We start from the raw sequence: 22436 nt of genomic DNA on the forward strand, positions 1-22436 counted from the left end.
TAATCAATAATGGTCTCAGCAGAAGATTCCAAGAAACAACCAATATTGCTAATCATGTTATCGACCTTCAGAATAGGATCCAAAGGGAACATCAAACTGAGATACAACAGATCATTAAGATAGCAAACCTAGACGCATTACAAGCCCATATAAAAACACTCCAAGAAGCCATACTAGCCGCTAAGCATGGGATACCGAATAGCGAGCTACTATCAATAGAAGACTTAAACACCGTTGCAGAATTTCTGGCACAAAATGGCATTTACTATACATCAGTTGAAGAAATGTTAACACAAGCCACAGCACAAGTTACCATGAATTCAACACACGTGATATTTATGCTAAAGTTTCCACGTCTATCCTATGAAACTTATGAGTACAACTATATCGACTCTATCATACAAAATGATAAGAGAATCTTAATCAAGCATAACTACATAATCCGGAATCTAACCCATATGTTCGAATTACCGCAGCCCTGTATCGATCAGAGCAGCCACCAGCTTTGCGAAAGTAAAGATCTGGAAGAGCCTTCACGCTGCATACGACAACTCGTACAAGGGGAGCATACAGAATGTATGTACGAAAAGGTGTATTCAACGGGATTAGTTAAACACATTAACAATGCGAATATTCTATTGAATGATGCCACTGCCGAAATTTCATCCAACTGCAGCAATATAAACCACATTCTTAATGGATCATATCTCATACAATTTCACAACTGCAATATCTTTATTAACGGAGAACTCTTTCCCAGCACAGAAGTTTCGATAACCGGTAAACCATATATATCAACTCTTGGCCTCATCGCTAAAGAAGACGGCATCAGAGACGAACCTTCAATTGAACATCTTCGAAACATAACATTGCAGCACAGAGAGAAACTACATACCATCAGCCTGGTTAATAATTCCCTCACATGGAAACTTCATATCTTTGGGTCAATTGGGCTAACGACAATTGTTCTGATAACAATAGCAATTTTATATTTCATTACCAGTATAAGAAGAACGAAAATAAGCCTCAACATTCCAACGAACAACACCAACCGACAGGATGTCCACCACATAGAAACCTTCGTGAAAAAACCCACAACATTCCATGCTCTCGGCAGACTTTGAGGGCAAAGTCATCTAAGAAGGGAGGAGTTAGACCGACCCGCTAGAAACCAGACTGCAAGCTGGCATTCCACACCGGCTACGAGCAGACGAAGATGTAACGCTACACCGGCCACGAGCGGACAACGGCGACATGCGCAAGTAATGCGACACGCAGACCGATCGTGAGAACGGACCAATGCAGCCAGCAACCAGCGGCTTCGTTAGAACATTAGCTCGTTAGGTTTAGTCAGTCGAAGTCGAAGTCTAGCATCAGCAAGATGTAGTTCATAGTTTAGCTTTAGTCAGGAGTAATCCTGTTAGTGTAAAATAAAAATCTTTTTTATGGCCAACCGGCCTAGATAAAGATTAACTTATTTTCATCCGTCTAATAAGGCCTTTACAGTAAAAATCTACTCTGGAGCAAATCGGATTTGAGCATGCCGTATTCCGATTTTCCGACTGTCATCTATCTGTCAAACCCTGTTTGAAGGATAGATTCCAAAATCGAATGACAGTATTTTCCTCCGTCTAATAAGGCCTTTACTTTCCCCTTTTAGCACATAACAATGTTTATTCAGGCTTACCAAAGAAAATCTTATGTGCATTAGAATAATCTGTCTACAGGTGCTAATAGTGGTAGCGTGACATGTCAAATTAAGTTTTAGGTTTTCTATATACATGCAAGGACTGTGTAGGAACGAGGTTCCGTATTGTAGAACGATTGACTAGTAGCCAAAAGTTCGTTACAGGCAGTTTGACATCTAAGAGCCCTTTCCTATTCTAATTTTATTTGTGATTAAAAAGATAAATCGGCCTGGTTATTGCAAGAAAAATGTTAATTGGTTCATACATTTTACAGGACGAGTATGTTTGCCTGTAGTAACAGTAAATGTTTGAGCGAATCATGAATTTTCAAGGGCATTCTGCTGGCAAATGGCATCCAAGATGGCCAATCCGATTTCGTCTAATATTTGACCTCATTCCTACACTGTCCTTGATATACACGGTTTAACTATTCAACACAAGAACGACGGGCATTTTTTCAGCACATTAACCGCCTCGTGAGTCAATACTCGAGACTGCGGATTTGACTGCGATACCCTAAACGTCTTAGGGCCTAAAACATTGGCGATTCCACAAGTCGAGAAAGAGTGCTTTAGTCATGGCATTGACTAACTCCCGCGGTATTGAGTTGTACCGGCCTTGTATTTGCAATAACTTCTTGAAAGATTAAGTTTTATCTTCCAACCGATAGATAATTGGATTTCCCAAAGAATCATATTGTTTCTTACCAAATTTAACTCTGAATATAACTTTCATTGACATTCTCGATCATTTCACGTTAACGTCTGTGGGAAAGGAAGGGATTATGATATAGTATGTAAAAAGAGTAAAATATGGCTGGAAATTGTATTCACTTGTTGGGAAATGTAATAACCTAGCTTTTGATTATAAAATTTAATCTCTCAACTTATTCAGAAATAAATTTGAGCTAAAACCAAAACCAATCATTGTAATCTGCATGTAGTAGAAGTATGCTTGGTACATTTAGTACACAATTTAGCATACTTGTATGTTGTACCTTGAGTTCTCAATCGTAAAATTCATTAATAGTTCCAAAGCATCTTGAGTTATGTTACTTAACACATTTTTTTATTTATTCGCACCATCTATTTTCAACGATTGATTTTCGATCATTAGATCCTTTGATTACTCAGAATAAGAATAGATTTCCCTTAGATGATTTCATAATGGACAAGGTTATTCAATCAATTTTACAAGAAAATTTCCAATTTGAGATTGATCGTTGCATGTTTCAGTATGAAATCTAATTCCAGGTAAAATACCATGGCAATATAAAAAAAAAGATGAATTGTTTGGATCTAGCTCGTTACCTCATGGGATATTTCTTCACGTATATACACCTCCCTTTTGCTTATTATACATGCCATTAGAGTGATGTCTCCAGCTATGTTAGAGTATGGAAATAAATTAGCGACAGTTTTCCAGCCATTATCGGATCAGATATCTTTAATTCCATTTTTTTTCATTTAATGCATTTAAAAACTATTTACAATCTACTCAATAAGACAACTGCATGTGAGATGCGTTATAGTAGTTCATTTGTGTGTGACAAAGGTTTTGAAACTAAGCGCACGCTCGATAGTCCGCAACTTTTTAATTCGCTCTTTTGACAACTAAATTGGTGAGATGAAACACAGCTTCGATCAAAAGTGGTGAAATATGGTACAATGATAAATCCCTCTCTATTTTTATAATATTGGCATTTAATGTAAAACGTGCGTATGTATGAAATATAATAATCAACTAATAAAACGCTCAAAAAATGATGTAAAATAACACATCAATACAACATTCCATAATCTGCTTTCAATCAAGTGCTAATTTCCGAGCGTACACTTTACCCCTAAGCAGATTTTTATTTATACAAATAGTTTCAAATGTCTGGGTCTAATATTTTTCCACAGCATCAATTGTGTATAGTGCATCAAATGTGCATATGACGACCCACGTGTTTTTAAGTTAACCAAATTGTATAAAATAGTATAGCCAATTTCTATAAATCATTTAATTTAAGGAAAATGAGGCGTACCAAATTGATTGCAAAAATATCAGTTTTTATATGAATAACAAATGGTTACAGTAGACACAAATTTAATTATTTGCTTGTTATTCGTATCCCAGCGGTATGCGTACATGAGCACAAATTAATATGGTTCTGTTTATGCACAACTATGATACTGTATTTAAAAAAAAACTAAAATTAAAGAAGACAAATCGACAGTTATGAATATACTAGAAGCTCAAAAAAGATGCAGATAGAGTGAGACAGAATGCACAAATAAGATATTTCTATTCAAACATCCTTTTTTGTAAGAACGTTACTTATTCTATCCATTATCAATTAAATTATTATTAGTTGAAATTACACAATTAGCAGTTTTTTATTCACATTATGTATATACTTTTCTAACTTTATCTCTCTTAGAGTAGGGTAGTGACCCACCATTGTTTCTTGTGCTAGAGAGATTTACTTGCACTAGAAGTAAAACATTTCGGTAGAGTTTAGATAGCTGCACCTATACGCTATCTATCTTTTTTTCTGTTGAACACCCTCAAATGTTCTTCACAGTAATGATCAATAACCTATCTGAGTTCGTCTGTGTTCTTTATGTATCGTAATTAATAATAGGCTATTATAAAACAATTAAGACGGCAATTCCTGATTTATTTTCCTTTCTTTGCATCACACATCATTAATTCAGTGATAATACACGATAATATGTAGACGCAATCGACCATACACGATTTGCTAAATTTGTCGAGCTGTACTGCGAAAAAAGAATATATTAAAGTAAAAGTTTGGTAACGCGGCAGAAGCTTTCACAATCTCTCCAACTTTCCTGAACAATTTGAAGCCTAATTTTTTTCACTCTTAGAAAGAGAGCAAATAATTCTATTGCACCATAGCTGCATGTCCAGAAGAAAACGTGTCGAGTGATAAAATCCAAATTATGTTGCATTAAATTAATGTAGATAATTAATGAGGCATAACAAACAAAAACTGCGAAGCTGACCGCGACTAATAACATACTTGTTGAAAAAAAAATCATCGTTGACATCAAAATTTCATTCGTCAGTAATTGTGTACCTCCAGTTAGTAAGCCATTAGCTCATGCTCTTGTTCCCTTTCCTAGATTTACTCTCGTTGAGGAAATATAGAATTTTTGTTGATTTCCTGAACTCTATTGAGAAGCAGCAGATATTCATTTTCCTACTTATTTACTTACTCTTGCAAAGTTTGAGAATTGCTGCAGTGATGAACCAATGCACATGCAAAATCAATCGCCGCTGTACGCCACGAAAATTTGTAGAGTTGAGTGCATTGGATTTTACATTTGTCACTGAGAAACGGAAGGACTCTTTTTACCGCCCTCCGGACCACCTGAACCGGCGTTGTTTACTGTACTTCCGCCGCCTCCTCGATCCACCTGCCATGAAGTAGGTCCTCCGCTCATTGGACCTCCATCATTGTGGCCGCCTCCACCTCCGCTGCCGCCGCTAAATGCATTATGACCATCGTGCTCAAGATTGTTCGAAGCGTCGTATTGCGTGTTTTCAAGCCTAGTGATCAATCGTTCATCTTCATCCCCAAACTCACCTCCCATAAGAGATGGTTCACCCACCACCATGACATCCTTTGCACAATCCGATGCGATGCGATCGCACACATGACGTAAGGCAGAAACATAGAAAATGAAATAAAAATAATCATGTGCATTAGAATTATATTACCTTATTAAACTTATAAAATTCTATCTTCTGGCAAATCACAATGAAAAAAATCCAGAAAATCAACTCACTACCTGAGACGCCAGAGAAAAATTTGGGCCCGGTGATCGCTTCTTGCTGGGAACTTGGGGCCCGGTGTTCCCAGCTCCAGCACCAGAGCTAGAACCTTTACGTTTTCGTCTCTTATTTGCTGGACGTTGAGCATCTAAATTGAACGTGAAGAAATATTAAATTAGAATGTTTTTAATAAAAACCTACCAAATATTAAATGTACCAGTATTAGCACAAGCGCGGCTGGTCCATAGAAGACCATCAATAAACTACGCAACGCTAGTGGAAAAGTTAATGTATTTTCCAATGTTTGAAATTAAAAAAATAAGTCACTGAGGCCAGCGGTAAAGTTTTCTAAAAACATTAGAGTTAGGGTTAAACAAATTTATATAATTTATGATTTACAGTTCCAATTTAATTTTGTAATATCTGCGACCAATTGATACATCCATACTAAAATAATCAGTATGTCCAGTAATGGGAGATTCGACCCACATGGTATGGTACCTGCCATGTGATTGGATCGCGCTCTCGTTTTATTACGTATCGGTATAACATGAAAGTTGAATTACATGCTTCCTCAGTGTAGCTCAGTGTGCTCAGCATTGTTAATAAAAATAATATTTTGAATAGCATTATTAAGGCCCATATCTATGAAAATGTTGCGGGAACATTTATTGCAAAATCGTCTGGACGAAGGTTGTGGGAACATTTTCGGAGTTGTTTCCATATCAAAACGTATAGAAAATAATTTCAAGTTAATTTAAAAATGTGTTTGTGAGCAAATGCGTGCACATTTTTTGAAATAAACAGAAAAATTCCGAAATGAACAAATGTTGAAGCAACATCTTCACAGCCCCGAACCTAATGCTAATTAATTCTTCTATGAATATGATGTGACCCTAAGAATATTCTCTAGGCTGCATATGCGATTTGGCAACATCAATTCTCTAAGTAGATTTTTTAAATGACATTTCACAAAAATATTGGTCAAAAGAAGCTTTCATTGATAGTTTCATAGCTTCAACACTTTCATTAGTTTTAGCTAACCGTACGACCACACGGGGTGAAATATACAGCGAAATGAACTATTTATTATATATACCTGGTGGTCTCGTCCCATATAAATTGACTACTAATTTGTATATAAAAAAAATCCTCCCTTGGAAGAACGGGTTAAACAAATTTCCATATGAACCGATCACTTTTCTTAGCAGAGCACAACACACGTAATAGACATTGATCTCCTCATTGAAGATATTAGTTGCGTGAATAAAAATGGATTAAAATTTGTTCAGTTTGGTTTAGTTTACAATTTTATGTGTTTTGAAGAACTTTTAGAGCATGGAACCAAGATTTCAAAAGTGTTTGTGAATTCGTCAAATCGCCAGAAAGCTTGTTAGCATAAAAATGTTTACCCGTGCTGTAAAAAAGAGACGTTCAAATTTGGTAATAAAAACATGCTATGAAACATCTGGTCTACATACACTTTGGTTCCGCTTCAGTAGATACTGTTTTTGATTGATTATCGAAAGCGGATGATATATATCCCCCAACCCTTTAGCATTAGCTGTCAGATATTTCACCTGTCAGATAGCTTATTTCACTGTATATTTCACCTCGTGTGGCATTACAGTAAGATGAATATCTCTCTAAACTGACGGTCCCTTGAAGATTCGTCTTAGGGTGGAAATACACGAACCGATATCTTCGTGGTACTGCGAAATTCGCGCCTTTTTCATAACAGTTGTAGAACAGCTGGGCTGTCAAATCTTGCGCGTCTTTAATTGCGCCGGCTGTTTCGCAGAGATATCCAAACTTCGATATTGTTGAGATTTTCGCAGTAGCGCGAACCGATTATTTTTACTTTTTCTGGAGGATTTGTTTCAAAACTCGTGTCGAGATACGTGTGTTGTATTTTTATTTCATCTTGGCACATTCAATCGTCAACACACCTCGGAAGAGCCCGTAAACGAACCGCGATTATCTCGCCTGTCTGTCAAAGTTTTTAAAAAAATTGACAGTACCAGCCATACGCAATTTTCACAGCATCGCGAAAATTTTGGTTCGTCTATTTCCAGCCTTAGAGAGATTTCACTGAAATGAGCTATTTGTTCTATATTAATGGTTTATTTATTTTGAGATACTTATAAGATAGGTTGCCTGGTTTATTTATTTTGAGATACTTATAAGATAGGTTGCCTACATATAAAAGTAGAATGTTCGAACCTTGTCACATTATAATGGACTTTTTTATTATTATTGGCATTATAATGGACACAGACTATGGATAAAGAAGTACCTCCTTTCTTACCCGGCGGTGCGACCATCCGTTGCCATTTTTGGAACAATGTCGTTTTCAGGCAATCCCGGGGGCTTAGTGCATATGCTTTATGTCTAGACATCAACTCCTGCATTGGTTCCAGTATCACACACAACTGACGAATCGTAATGGTTATCACCAAAGTTGTTGTTCATAGCATCAATGAAATAGGGTGAAAAAGAAAAACGTAAATTGTACAGAATAAAATAAGTTTAAAAATAATTTGCTTCTGATAAGTCAAAAGCGTAAACATTAACACTGAAGATAAAGTTATATGTGTCACATAAGAATATTGATGTTGCACAATCAATTACCACAATTATTATTTCATGAGACTCAATTCTTTGTATTTTTACGAATTAAACAATTTGTACAAGGAAAGAAATTGTTTTCTTTAACTGTGCATTTAGAAATACAATTATACCGCTGCAAGACACACCTAAAAACCACCGCAACGACAACTGAAAAGTAACGCTTGTTATTGTAAACAAACAAAAAGTGGGTTTTGTTTACCTCAATTTTGAAGAGAATAATAGGAATACTTAGATTTAATTTGTGTTAAATTGATATTTGGCAATGCAGAAGCATGCTTACAGCAATTTCGTTAGGTTTTCGCTCGCCAACGCGTGGACCTGTCGGACCGGAAATCGGTCGATCGAAAAAAGAGCGTACAATGCGTTACATTTCATCTGTAATTTTTTTCGTCACGCTTTTTTTCGGTGTGTCTGGCAGTTTCCTTACAATTTCGTGTCATGAAGCGTGAAGAAATAGTCGAAACCAACATGGCGGAATTTGATGAAGCACTTTAACGCGGGCTTAATTCGTAGAGCCCCAGTGAAATTGAACGTGAATTTTGGGTTTTTCTGGTATATTTCAACTAATTTTTATCAGAATATAGCTTATCGTACACCAACAGAAAGGAAAATAATGGTATTCGGGGAATAATGAGGAAATGCATTTAGTTAATTATTTTAGCATGTATAATAGTCTCAATAGTTGAGGTATTGAATATCCTTTCTTTTGGTGTACTATAATCTATATTTTGATAAATATTCAATGAAATGTATCCAAAAATCCAAAATTTCATATTCACTTTCACGCGAAGTCTCAAGTGACCTTTACTTGTGTGCTTGCACATCATCCTGTACGGTGCGATGACATTCGATGAAATGCCATTTTTTTACACTTCGTGAAAATATTCACCGTGAAACAGATTATAATTGTATTCGACTGTACGTCGAATAGCATCGCATTCCATCGATTTTGGCTTCATGCTGCAGTGCTCGATGCAATTTAGCATACCGCCTAAACGCATGGTAATCAGCAATATAATTTGTTATTTGTGTTTACCACTTCTTGAATTGTAATCATAAATTTAGTAATGAATGTAAAGTGCGCTTCTTCTTCTTCTTCATTAGCACAACAACCGTTGTCGGTCAAGGCCTGCCTGTACCCACTAGTGAAGTGAGCTTGGCTTTCAGTGACTTATTGTTACCATAGCAGGATAGTCAGTCCTACGTATGGGAGCACTATTCGGGGCTTGAACTCATGACGGGCATGTTGTCGTGCAAGTTGACGACTGTACCACCAGATCGGCAGAGTGCGCTTATCGGCACTTAATTCACTTATGTTAGTAATGAATGTAAATTCAACCAATTATTGGCTTTAGCTTCAACCTGACAACATCCTTATAGCAAAAATGCAACTAAAAGAAATATAGGTATTCCTAAAGTAAAGGTAAGCAGGATCCGAATTGAATCAAGTGGCATATAGGAGTTCATGTAAACATCACCACTCACGCGCAGATAATTTAATGTTGAATTGGTGATTCCTTGTCTAGTAATGTTCTTCGACATCTGTTCAAGCATTGCAGGATCTGGTTGAGGACTGTGGAGAGCAATTACTGATCGGGGTATCAATTCTCGATGGGTTCGAACAGCCATGTGCCAAGATTTTATCCGCATCAAATCATCAAACGTAAATTCCAGAATAAGTCTTCCTTCAGTGAGTACCTGGGAAATAAATCATTGTAAAATAAAATCTTATTAGTGCATTTTATGAATAGTCATATTTTAAGAGGGTGCATCACTAATAAAAATTTAAAATTCGAAGCTGTATGTCCTTGGTGTACGATAATGTACCCGAAAAAGTGTGCCACAGTCTTGCGATGCAAATCCGCAAATCCCGATATCGTCTACCTTTTCACGTATCGCTCCGCAGTCCTACGATTGACTCACGTTAATTCATTAAAGTATCCCGCGGTCTTGAGTTCTAACGCAAAATCATGTAATTTGACTGAATGTGTGAAATCCGCTTGGACGCAAATCTTGAAATTGCATGCAAAATTATTGAAAATCTCGCCTCAGTGGTAAAAAAAGAATAAAATAAAAAAAAATTTAAACACGTTGTAAAGGAAATTTTATTTTGGTGTTGCAACATGGAAAACGTGTTTTAAGTGTTTTCATTTAATGTTGTTAGTACAGTCAAATCTCTCTTATTTGAGAGACGATGGGACTGTCGAAAGAGGGGTGTTTAAATTACAGCGATTGAAAGTGAATGAAAGGTCCGTACAAACAAGAAACAGACTAACATTTAGTAGGGGAAGGTAGGTAAAGACGGACACGTTAAGGGAAATGGTAAAAATCTAGGGATATACAGCGCCTACCACAGCATATGGACAGTCGTTTTTCGCGATTTGTGGAAAATCCAACAGAGATAAAAATAGTGAATGTATGAGTTGTAAAGTCTTTTTAGGCCGTCCACAAGGACAGAGGAGGCGTGGTAGGCCCAAATTGAGGTGGCAAGATGGCGTGGAGGCGTTCGCCATTAAGGCCGGGATAACGGACTGGAAGATGAAGGCGCGAGACCGTGAGCGGTTTCGGACACTCCTGAGGCAGGCCAAGACCGCAAAGCGGTTGTAGCGCCGGAGAAGAAGAGTATGAGTTGTGCAGAATACTAGTTACAACTATAGTAACTATAAGTATTTGTAATGCCGGTAATTATATGTGCAAAGAGTAATACTCTAGGCCCATTGCAATTGAATATCGTGTTCGTCTGCACTTCCTCCAAAACATTTACGGGCGCCTTTCTAGTGGTCTAAGACAGGGGTCTCCAAACTACGGCCCGCGGGCCGCATGCGGCCCTCCAGAGCTTATAATGCGGCCCACGATGACTTTGCCAGAGTTAAAGTAAATATTACGTTATTTTGACTTTTTCAAATAAAATTGTAGTTTTTACTTTTCTTAGACAAAAATCAAGCTTTAGTAACACGAAGCTGTACAAGTATAGCTAGTATTTTGTTATAAAAACGAGATTTAAACGTTCACTCATCAGTTAAAGGTAGCGTCAAATGGCCCTCAACATAGTTATTTTTGAAGCAATGCGGCCCGCGAGCTGAAAAGTTTGGAGGCCCCTGGTCTAAGAGAACATCAATGGTGAAGAGGGTGGTGGGAGGAAAAATATTTCAGACCACACAGCAAATTTCTCATTCTGCTTCAGTAAAGTTTTTTACTGAAACGGTTCAGTAATAGAATATTTTACTGATTTCCAGCATGAATGTCATGTTTTTCACTGACTTTCAGCAAAATAATTTACTGAATTCATTGCAGTAATACGCATTTTACTGCAAATCAGTAAAATAAGTGTCAAATTAGTCGTTTCAATGGATATCAGTAAAACAAATTACTGAAAATGCAGCAATTCATTCTGTCAAATCGACCTGTCAGTCAAAACATCAAAACAAAACAATGCGGTACCTACTTGCTCGTGATGTGCAAAAAGTTGATTTTGTAGGCGCTTACAGGCACCCTGGTGAAATTTCAGGTGATATTTCGGCTACAATCCACTGAGCTTGCTGAAATTGCGTGGTGTCTGTGAGCGCTTACTGAACCATCTACACTTGTGGCGGTGAAATACAGTATAAAAACTGTATAAAACAACACGAAACATGTATTAATATGAACTGAGCGACTGGCAATATCTGCGCATCAATAAAAACTCAATTTAAAAGAAGTATTTCGTCATTTTTTAATCGCTACCAACTACTGAAAAATCAGTAATATGAGAATGGCTTTACTGGGATTTCAGTGAACGAGCTGTCATTTTGGTGAGCACCGGACATTACTGAATGATTCAGTAAACATTCTTTTTACTGAAAGGATTACTGAAACTTCAGTTAAAAAAAAAATTCAGTAAAATATTACTGAAGTTCAGTAAAAAAAGTTTTCTGTGTAGGATTACATTCCTTAACTGTGTATGTAAAAATTCGTTGTTGAGTTTTTTGTGTCGCTTTTGTTTGATCGAAACAGTTTTGAACCGTTGTTCACAAAATTGATAAGGTTCTCATGGCAATTTCAAAATAATTTTTGAAAATCTTTTTACATACTTTGGTTTTCATTTTCAAAACAATCATTACAGGTGACAAAAAACTTAAATTTAACAATTTTGTTAAATTTGTTGGTATTTAAAAATATATTTTAATAATTACTCTTACAAAACTTATAAAACCTTAAAGTTTTAAAAACACTTTTTAAAAATCGTTCAAAAATGTATTTTTATAAAAACTTTCTAGAATATGTTATTTATATTTTTGAACGATTTTTAAATGCGTTAGTTAGCACATAAAACCTGTTTTTCAAAATGTCTTTATAGTTATGGTGCGACCATAAATTTGTTTTTTCGTCATAAGTCATGTAAAAACGCGTTAAAAAATTTGAAAAAAATATACGAAGATGTGAAATAGTATTCTGCACAACTGATACATTCACTGTTTTTATCTATCTCTGATTTCTTTTTATAAAATGTTTTATTAAAAACGTGCTTAGGTTCTATTTAACATTAATATTTACTTTGAACAACACAGATCTTCTATGTCAATCACAGCATCATTGTTTCCAATGATGTGGATGACATAGTTCGCAAACAAACTTAGGATATGGCTGCGTTTGCCTGCACTAATGCCATTTAGTACAGGCAAACGCAACAAACCGAACAATAACGTTGACGAAGACGGACACCCTGAAATTACAACGCTAACTCGCTGGTGCAGAATCTGCCAAGCATCAGCAACTCTTCTGCAGCCAGCGAATTTGAGTACCAGGGTGTCTATTGCAGGACAAAACGAACATGACGGAGATGGGAGGCGGTTCATTCGATGCAGCAGCTCTCCATGGCTGATCTTGCCGTTTATCAGCAAGAAGAGCGTGCTGCGTTGAAGGGACGGTAAACAGGAACGATGAATATTGCGCCAGAGTAGCCGCCAATTCACTGACGGATTTTCCAAGGCTACCTTCGGCTCAAGTAGCACTTCCGTCAGTGTTTGGCGAATCCAGCGTGTCGTGATAGTCTGCGCCTACACGCGAGGTCCAAAAACAGCCGAAGTCATACAAAATCATGAAAAAGTCTGCGCCCTTTTGTTCCGGCGTCCTCGTGAAGTTTACCGAGCCGAACCGAATACAGTAGATGACCGCTAACTGAGAGTTTAAATTTGTGAGAAAAATGCACATTTGCTATGAATTTCCCTTCGTAAGAAACCGGATGTTATTTTGACCTTTATGTGATTTTTAACTGAGAATCACTCCAGTTAACGAACTTCCACTTAAAAAAACTCCAGTAAAACACATCCAGTTAGCGGTCACCTACTGTAGTTGTGTTCGATAAACATGTGTGCGTATCAGGTAGCAGCATTTGTACTGCTTACCTGCCGTATGCCGCTGTGATACCGAGCGAGACGCATAGACAACGCATCAAAAGGACATGTGTAGCCGTGAGGAATTTTTTCTTTGTCTCTTTTGCCTTGTCCTTGCCTTTAGATCCTGATGAGTGAAGCATGCATACCTTTAGGGTACGTTCGGGGTATAAGCTCTGTCCCTCTCATGTTAATGGTGAAGATAGAATCGTATGCCATCGGCTCTGCATTCGGGCGTGGGCAGGCCCGTGGACGCCGTCTGTTCGCACGCATAGTGTCTGATGGTGGTTGATAGCCAAGTTGCTGTATGACGATACGCAGACACGGGTACGTTAACGAAACAGCGGCGATGTTCGGAGGATTCCCAGCACAAGAAATGTGCTGACCTCCGACTCCTAGACACCCCTGTTCCGCAACATACCGGTTCGTCAACAGCGCCTTGGCCATGATGGCAGGAAGGTGAAGGTTAAGTCCACCACGTTTGCGAAGCAGCGCCAGTTGCTGCAGTGGGACTCGGAAAACGACTGTCCATATAGTTGTGGTAGGCGCTATATAAGTGCGCCTATTGCAACGACGATTCATTCAGCTGTGATTTTAGGAATTGTAAGCACCTCTTCTAATATATCGTGGAATGCAGCATCTAAAGCATTATTGAAATATCGCGCACTTACAGCTGACGTTGCTCCAGCTTACAGAACAATCTAGAACTTCCTTTTAGGAAATTACTCCGCGAAAAGTCCACGACCCCAGTATTTTTGAGGGTCTTGTTAATAGTTAATAGCCATTATCCACCATGTCTAAATTTAACATTTGATATTTGTAATCCCATTGAATTTCTCATCTGTTCCTGAATGATGACGTATCAATGCCTCATCTTTTTATTGCTTAAAGTTGGCCAAGTCGTATAAGATATTGGGTTTCGTGAAGCGTCTCATCGGCATCGAGCAAGGAATAGCATAACGAAAGGCTGCCACTTTGACTGATGTGCCGTTTCTCGCATATTTCCATGCTTTCTCTTGTTGCTGATTGGTTTACAGCTTTGGAATACCCTTATTTAAGGTATTTGAAGAAAACGATTAATCATCAATTGAAATAAGTAAAATAAATCAATAAATTCGGTGTCCATCTTTCCCTACAACAAAGTGTCCGTCTTTCCCGCTTTGGTGTCAGGATGTTTAAACCACCAGAAAACAATAATTTGTATTGCTTTCATTCTCGTTCTTTCGCCAGTTTTTTTCATTAATGATCACGACAACTCATTCATTAAATAAAACTTCCGGAAATATAAACAATACAAGTTGTAGAGTTTAAAATCCGTAGTAGTCTAATTAGATCCACAAGGGTGCACATGATTGAAAATTTTATTCGTTCGTGGATTTAACCAATTTTGCATATATTATGCCAACAATGTTCTCAAATGTGTTGTTTAAATTTAAGTTAGGATGCTGCATTTTTGATTTTTCCAAAATTACCATTTTGATGCATTTATGAGAAGTGTCCATCTTACCCGCAGTGTCCGTCTTTAGCTACCTTCCCCTATGCATCCTTAAATGTTGCTATAGGAAACTGCGAACACGATTGCCAATTTGAGCATACATCTTTCAATAACCATGGCAACATCTCCTATACAAAACGAAGTAAGAGGTGACGCTCACGTTACGCTCACGTTACGCTCATAGGTAAAACGATTGCTCACTATAGGATCTTCCTTCCACGAAAAAGTTACTCACTATAGAACGGTTTTGCTAACCAACTATGGATGCTTGGATGATTTTTATTTCTTTGCGGTGTTTCCATTCTCCGAGGCAACAAGCAATGGTAGAGTGATTGAATCATTGATATATTCATATTCAGATCAAAAGACATCATTGTTTTCTTCTACACACGTGTTGAAAGTGTATCAAAAATTATCAAACTATTCCCAGTGATTCTAAATAATTCTGTGGTGGAGATTCTACCTCGCTCCATCTGTTTTATCATGCGTAGTAGTGTTTTTTGTGTAGTTCAAAACGTTTAAATAAAAATACTTGCTTCGAACTATCATGTACTTGCTTCCTGTACCATCATCCAAATGCAGTCAAATGCTTGCTTGAAAGGATTGCCAAATCGTACGCTATGAACGTTTAACAATTACAATTTTCCATTGTACATTAACCCAAAATGCGTGGTACCATGCAAAATAGTGAAACCATCGTAGCTGCATAACTAGGACTAAGTGAACAACTTTAAAACATGCTTATAACGGGTTTATATTTCCCACGGAATAATATACAATAATAATATACACGGAATAAGGACATTCCTGGGCCATGGGTTTTTTTATATGAGCTGATGATGCAACAAAGTTGAATGAAGTTAGTTTAATTGATTTTATTTACATTTAGCACTCCTGGATATCCATGGCTGCTTGGTACACAAATAGTCTTGCAGAACATAGGGCACGGGTCAATAATAAGCCGTGACAGTGAGCCCTGTGGATGGATGACCCATATGTCATATGAACATGTCATGACATTTAATAGAAGCTATTCCATAAGTTCAGCATAACTAAATTACCACAACAACCGTTGTCGGCCAAGACCTGCCTGCGCCACATCGGGGCTTGGTTTTTAGTGACTTTTTGATAACCTATAGCAGGATAATAGTCAGTCATATTGGAACTTGAACCCACGATGGGCATGTTGTTAAGTCGTACGAGTTGACAACTGTCAAACATAATGAAAAGAAAAGTGGACCACGATTGCTAATGTAATGGAAACACTAACATTTGTAAATAAAACATTTAAATAAGTAAATAAGACAAAACTATGGAAGGGCTATAAACCTGGATAAGGATTGGATGGAAACCTGTACCAAGATAGCAGAACGGTCATAAAATTTACTTACTTATCCGGCGCTACAACCGCTTTGCGGTCTTGGCCTGCCTCAGGAGTGTCCGAAACCGAAATAAAACGGTCATAAAAAGTATCAGTAAAAAAGACATCAAAAGAGAGCAGGAATTCTTATCTACATGTTTGCATGAAAACATTTAAATATGGCCTGCAGTCAGTATACACGTCTTAAGTTCTGTTGCGAAACCTGCAACCGGGCCAAATTAACTAGTCATACACAAATAAGAGGGATACAGATTTCAGAGGTTTTCCAAATTAGAGGGACAAAAATGTACTGGAAATCAAGGGATTGTGGAAAATTTTCAAATAAGAGTGGTTTTTCAAATTGGAGAGGTGTCAAAGAAGAGAGGGTTCACTGTATTTCTTATCTAACTACCTTTTATATTTCGTTAAAGAGAACATTATGGTTTTCTGAACATGGTTACTAGGATCATTTCAATTACAGTGCGCCCAAGAATTCCAATTCCAAGAAATAGAGAAAGAAGTCTACCCTTGCAACGAATAGAAAAAGGGAAGAGCACAATCTAGAGCAAGATCTATTAAGGAGAACAGGTCGATGCAAAGCCCGTTGCTAGGTTGCCATTTTCAGCTCGCTTTTGACAGTTTCATGAAAAAGTGTTGGTGACAAACGGCTAATAGTTAACGCGGAAAAGTGGACGAATTTACTATTAGGAACATTATATTGGTTAAATTTCTTGGGGTCAATCACTTCGGAAGAATAAAGGAGAAGTAATTGCAGTGTAATCTGTATTCAGAAACATTGATAACCTTTTTCATTGTTTGCCATTCCGTGACCACGAATCACTACCGTTTGCAACGGTCATGCTGGAAGAACGAAAAGTTTAACAGGCATAAAACAGCACAGTACATGTTCTAACTGGGTAAAAGAAGTCCGATTTATTTTCAATCAAACACTGAGAGTTAAACGAAACAACCAATCGGCACACACTGGTACAATATGCATACCGTCCTTTGCCGGGAACAAATGATAAATGAGATCTTTGGATGGTATCAGTCATGTAAAATTCTAGTTGGATTCTAATTCTTATAATATTCTAAAAAGAAATGAATGCAAAATGCAAAATGAATGCTGAACAAAACTCTCATAAGAAATGTTCACTTTAACTGTCAAAATTTTCCCATGGCTTTCTGTCAATTTACCCGAAACGCTTCGACCTGTTCTCTTTAAAAGACTTTTTTATTTTTTTTATGTATTTACATAACTGCTGTCTGAATTGAATTCTTAACAACATACCTATTAACTAAACTTATTAAATATTTGCTCGGAGGATGGATCGGGAGGATGGTAAGGAGAGGTGATGGTCAAACAGGTGTGCGCAGGAATTAAACAATCTCACAGCACGTAATAAAGGGTCATTTAAACCAACTGAAGTGCGTCGATTTGGAACAAATAAAGGAGCACGAAGGCGTAAGGAACGAATTGGAACATAGAATTGCAGGGATGAAAGAATGATAGCATTAGATATGAGCGAGGCAACAAACATTAATTGGGAAATGTGACGGCGTTTCTCCAATGAGTCCAGACCCAACAGCTGGCATCTTTGCTCATAGTCCGGTAGGGTATCTGACGTGAAGCCGGGCATTTTGCTGACAATATACCGAGTAAATGATCTCTGCACTCTTTCTATGCGGTCAATCGATGTAAATGAGGTGGGACACCAAACAACAACACAGTCTTACTAACGAACAATATAACGCTTTTAAACACAGAGGGTCGGTTATGCGGATTGAAAAACGGCCTCAGGCTGATATACTTTGCCTCCTCCAAGCACATGAGCATCCGCAGCACCTTCTTCCAGCATGCACACCGCCATAGCTACACCAGGAGACACCCGAGGCGTGATTCAAAGTCCCAAATCGACCTCGTTCTGATTGACGGAAGACACTTCTCGGATATTGTCGACGTTAAAACGTATAGAGGGGCAAACGTCGACTCGCACAATTTCTTGGTCATGATAAAGCTGCGCCAGAAACTCTCCGTGGTTAACAACCAACGGAGTAAGCCCACCAAGGCTCAACCTGGACCGGTTGAAGTGTGCTGATGTGGCGGAAGGGTATGCGAAGTGCTCCCGGTCGAGAACAACATCGCCGTGATGCCCCTTGCAGACCACTGGCGTAAGGTGGAACGAGCCATCAGCACTGCAGTCGAACACAAGATCGGCCACTTACCACGAAGAGAGAAACGAGATGAGCACTATCCGAGAAGAATGCAGCGCGCGCCCGCATGCTACGGCATGAAACCTGTCAGAAGGTGGAGAACTGACGACTGAGGACACAGCAATCCCTGCTCTTCCAGGCCAAACAGTGCCGTTTTGAAGAGTCAGATAAACAGCTCCTGGAGCAACTAGTCCAGTTGGGGGACACCCGCTTGTTTTACAGGAGATTGAAGGAGGCACGGAGCGGATTTGCTCCTAAGACCGCAATGTACCGGGATGCGCAAGGAAATCTGCTGACGAATGGTTGAAGTGTTACTTAGAAGGACTCCTGAATGGATCAGAGGCAGGAGAGGCTGACGCAAGTGGCAGAACAAGGCAACCACCAGAAAATCAGCACAGCAGTAACAACAGCGACGGCATCGGCGCAGACGACGAGGTGCCCCCGCCATCTCTGGATGAGATTGCCAGCGCCATCAAGCAGCTAAAGAGCAAAAATCTGCTGGCAGCGGTGGGGCGGACGAATTATTTACGATGGGGCCGGAGAGGCTTACCGTCGAAATGCATCAGCTGATCGTGAAAGTCTGGGAGCAGGAGCAACTATCGGAGGAGTTGAAGCTGGGTGTTAATCACTCAATCTACAAAAAGGGCGATTAGCAGGATTGCTCGAATTTTCGAGCCATCACGGTCTTTAATGCTGCCTGTCCTAGATCCTGTTCTACAGACTTGCGCACCTTGCTACAAATTTTGTCGGCAGCTACCAAGCTGGGTTTGTTAGAGGCAAATTTTCTACCACCGACCAAATTTTCACTCTGAGGCAGATCCTCCAGAAGTGCCGAGAGCGCCAAATCCCAACGTACCACCAGTTCATCGACTTCAAGGCGGCCATAGATAGACACCATAGATCATAGAAGGCGAGCGTATCGAACTTGACGTCGGAAACGTTCGGATCTCACATGTCACATGCCTCATCCTGTCTGCTCTTCAACATCGCCCTGGAAGGTGTCATTCGAAGCGCGGGGCTAGACAACGACATTCGTGGCACGATTCTCTACCGGGCTCTCAAATTTATTGGCTTTGCCAATGATGATGACATCGACATCATCGGTGTGACAACCCGACACAAATGCGAAGCAGCAAGAAATGGATTGAGAATCAATGCGACGAAGACGAAGTACCTGCTTGCCGAAGACTCAGACCATCTAGGAAGCAGTGTATTAGTTGACGGCGACAATCTCGAGGTAGTAAAGGAGTTTTGTTATCTCGGGACGATCGTTACTTCGGACAACGATATCAGCTGCGAAATCTGGACACGCGTTGTACAGGGGAATCGTGCATACTATGGGCTTCACCGACAGCTGAGATCAAGAAGACTTCGAGCCCGCACGAGATGTGAGATATATCGCACATTGATTCGCCTGGTGCCTCTTTCCCCCTCCCCCCTCTATCAGCGTTACATAATTGATGGATGACGCCTTATTTTGATTGTTGCATACTCAGACATACAAGAATTTCAATAGTAAAAATCGTTTGATAATAATCTATTGCGAGAAACTCGTATGTGATGTCGTATTATGTGATGCACAAAAATGCGGTATATTGACGAGTGTTTCTTGCGCGCTTTTCTGGATCTAATGAAGCCGAGAGTTGGGTGAGTTTCATATGACGAAATCACAAAACTTTTTTTACTGCAGTACAGCATTTTTTCTGATTTTTTTAAGTTAAAACAATGATGGATAATGTATTAATTTTACTCCAAAAGTCGTTTACACGATATACATAATGGGTAGTTGGGGAATCTTTATAAATATGTATGTAACGATTATCTGTAAAAGTTTGAAAAAGTCATGTATATTTCACCTCGTGTAATATATACACCAGTTTCCAGCTACGTTCGAGTCTCGTTCCGTTTGCATAGAATCGCATGCCACTATGATCGAACCCGTGTCGCTACGGTTAAATTGCGTGCTGCTACACACTTAAAAATATTTCACGAGCTCGATTAAAACTAATGCTGAGACCACTCCGCTTTTCCAAACTTTATTGATATCTCAGTTGCCGTTTCACAATTGCCGTTTAAGGCCGCGGGGCCATGGGGCTTTCTCAAGTTGATAAAACGTTCTCAAGCACTCATTTCATTTTCTTCAAGCACTCAAAACTTGTTCTCAGAGGCGAGCCCGTGGCCTTCGTCAATTTTTCTCACTCTGAGATATTGATATAGCTGATCAAGCTATATTTAAAGCATTAAATAAAAAAAAAGTTATATAAAGAGATATCGGTTTAAGTATTGGATTTGCCGAGATTTTGAAATCGATCTGTCATTCGTCATTTTGTTTACATCGTGCTAGAGAAAGACAGTTTGGACGCATTATTCTTTAAATTAGTGTAAATGCAGCAACTATTTCAGAGTTATAGGTGTTAACATCAGTTAGACCGCATATCCTGGGCGTGGAACAGTTTTTTTATAAGTGCACCGCAGATTCAAATTGAATTCAGGTATCATCAACGTTTTCATCAAGCCGTAGTCAATGTTTAAGAACGATTCGGGACAGTGTCCCAAGATCTTGAGATAAAGTGTGAAACAAAGTATTTGATAATGTTGTTATGAACTACCGCAAGCTGATCAACATCAGAACTAGACTTAATGATAGAAACACAGAACGCAGAATTCATGCGCACTATGCTGCGATTCATTGTGCACTATGCCCGATTCATTCTTCACAAGGCCCGAATAGAAATGACAGTGCCCAATTGAGGTGTTACGTCGCCCGAAAAAGTATTTACGGCGACCTATAACGCTTTGACGGATCCCGGATTGGCTAGGTAAACCCTGTAAAGAAAAAACTCTCTTCCGTTACTGCATCCAAACGACTAAGACGTGTTTTTTCTCTTTGCTCCGAACATAACCATAGTAACTTTACAACAGGTTATGGGCCCAGACCCAATCCAAAAATAAGTGCTAGTATCGAATGGAAGATAAAGTGCCACACTCCACATCACCCGAACAAACAGTGAAACTTTGTGTACGAGAGATATGCACACGGAGGAAGCGAATTCCGCAGGACCGAGCAGCGCAAGAGCAGCAGCACTAAGCGGCCACGCGGTCTGGAGCAACAACCTCGGAATGAACGTAGGGTTCGAAACGTTCAAAGGACGGGAGAATTACGTTTCATGGGCCTTCGCGATGAAGAAGATAATATGTAGAGAACAGTGCTGGGATACTGTAACGGCTAGAGACGATAAAGCGGTAGACAAAGACATGGACATGCGGTCATTGTCCACTATCGCGCCTAATTACAGCAAAGGAAGCTTGAACAAAACTTTAAGCTGCGTTCAATGATGAAGGTGTGTTTGGGCGTATTACAAAAGCTTGTTTCGATCAAGTTAGATATTTTTTTCTCAAAGGAAACATATGTTTATGCAATAATGTCTACGTGCCACAAACTTAAAGAAATAAGTTTCAAAGTGAGTGAGTGAGTGATACTTGGGTTTCGTCAATCCTGCTGATGGGATTACCTAAATATTACGCGTCCATGGTTATGGGATTGGAAGTAGTGTTATGTAGTGAGCAAAACAGCTTCCTTGATCGCTCCGCCCATCTTAATGAGCGCGTACAATTCGTTCCGTGCGAAAAATCTTATAGCTCCATAGTGATGAGCACGGTGAGGGATATGCGCTCAATTGAGCGGTGTGCGATATGCGCTCGGTGTGCGATACGCGCTCAAAAGCGCGGTGAGCGGTGCGTGATACGCGCTCGATTGAGCGTGGTGAGAGGTGTGCGATATGCGCACAATTGATCGGGGTGAGCAGTGTGCGAAATTTGCACAATAGAGCGAAGTACGCAGTGTGCTATTTTAACACGAACGAGCGAGTTGTGTGAAGTGCACAGTAGTG

The 22436-nt window shown here is 39.0% G+C and overlaps 1 protein-coding gene across 1 annotated transcript in view; it reads right to left on the reverse strand.

Annotated features, from left to right (window-relative positions):
• Positions 1–2734: 2734 nt before the first annotated feature.
• The window catches only part of LOC120908659 (LIM domain-binding protein 2), a 42474-nt gene continuing 22772 nt past the window's right edge, over positions 2735–22436 (reverse strand). Inside the window, 4 exon segments of the mRNA XM_040319881.1 lie at positions 2735–5323; positions 5492–5622; positions 7771–7906; positions 9591–9803. Of these exon segments, the coding sequence (XP_040175815.1) occupies positions 5027–5323; positions 5492–5622; positions 7771–7906; positions 9591–9803 (777 nt within the window). The 3' untranslated portion in view covers positions 2735–5026.

Source organism: Anopheles arabiensis, chromosome 2 (assembly GCF_016920715.1).
Source record: "Anopheles arabiensis isolate DONGOLA chromosome 2, AaraD3, whole genome shotgun sequence".
Lineage (NCBI taxonomy): Eukaryota > Metazoa > Arthropoda > Insecta > Diptera > Culicidae > Anopheles > Anopheles arabiensis.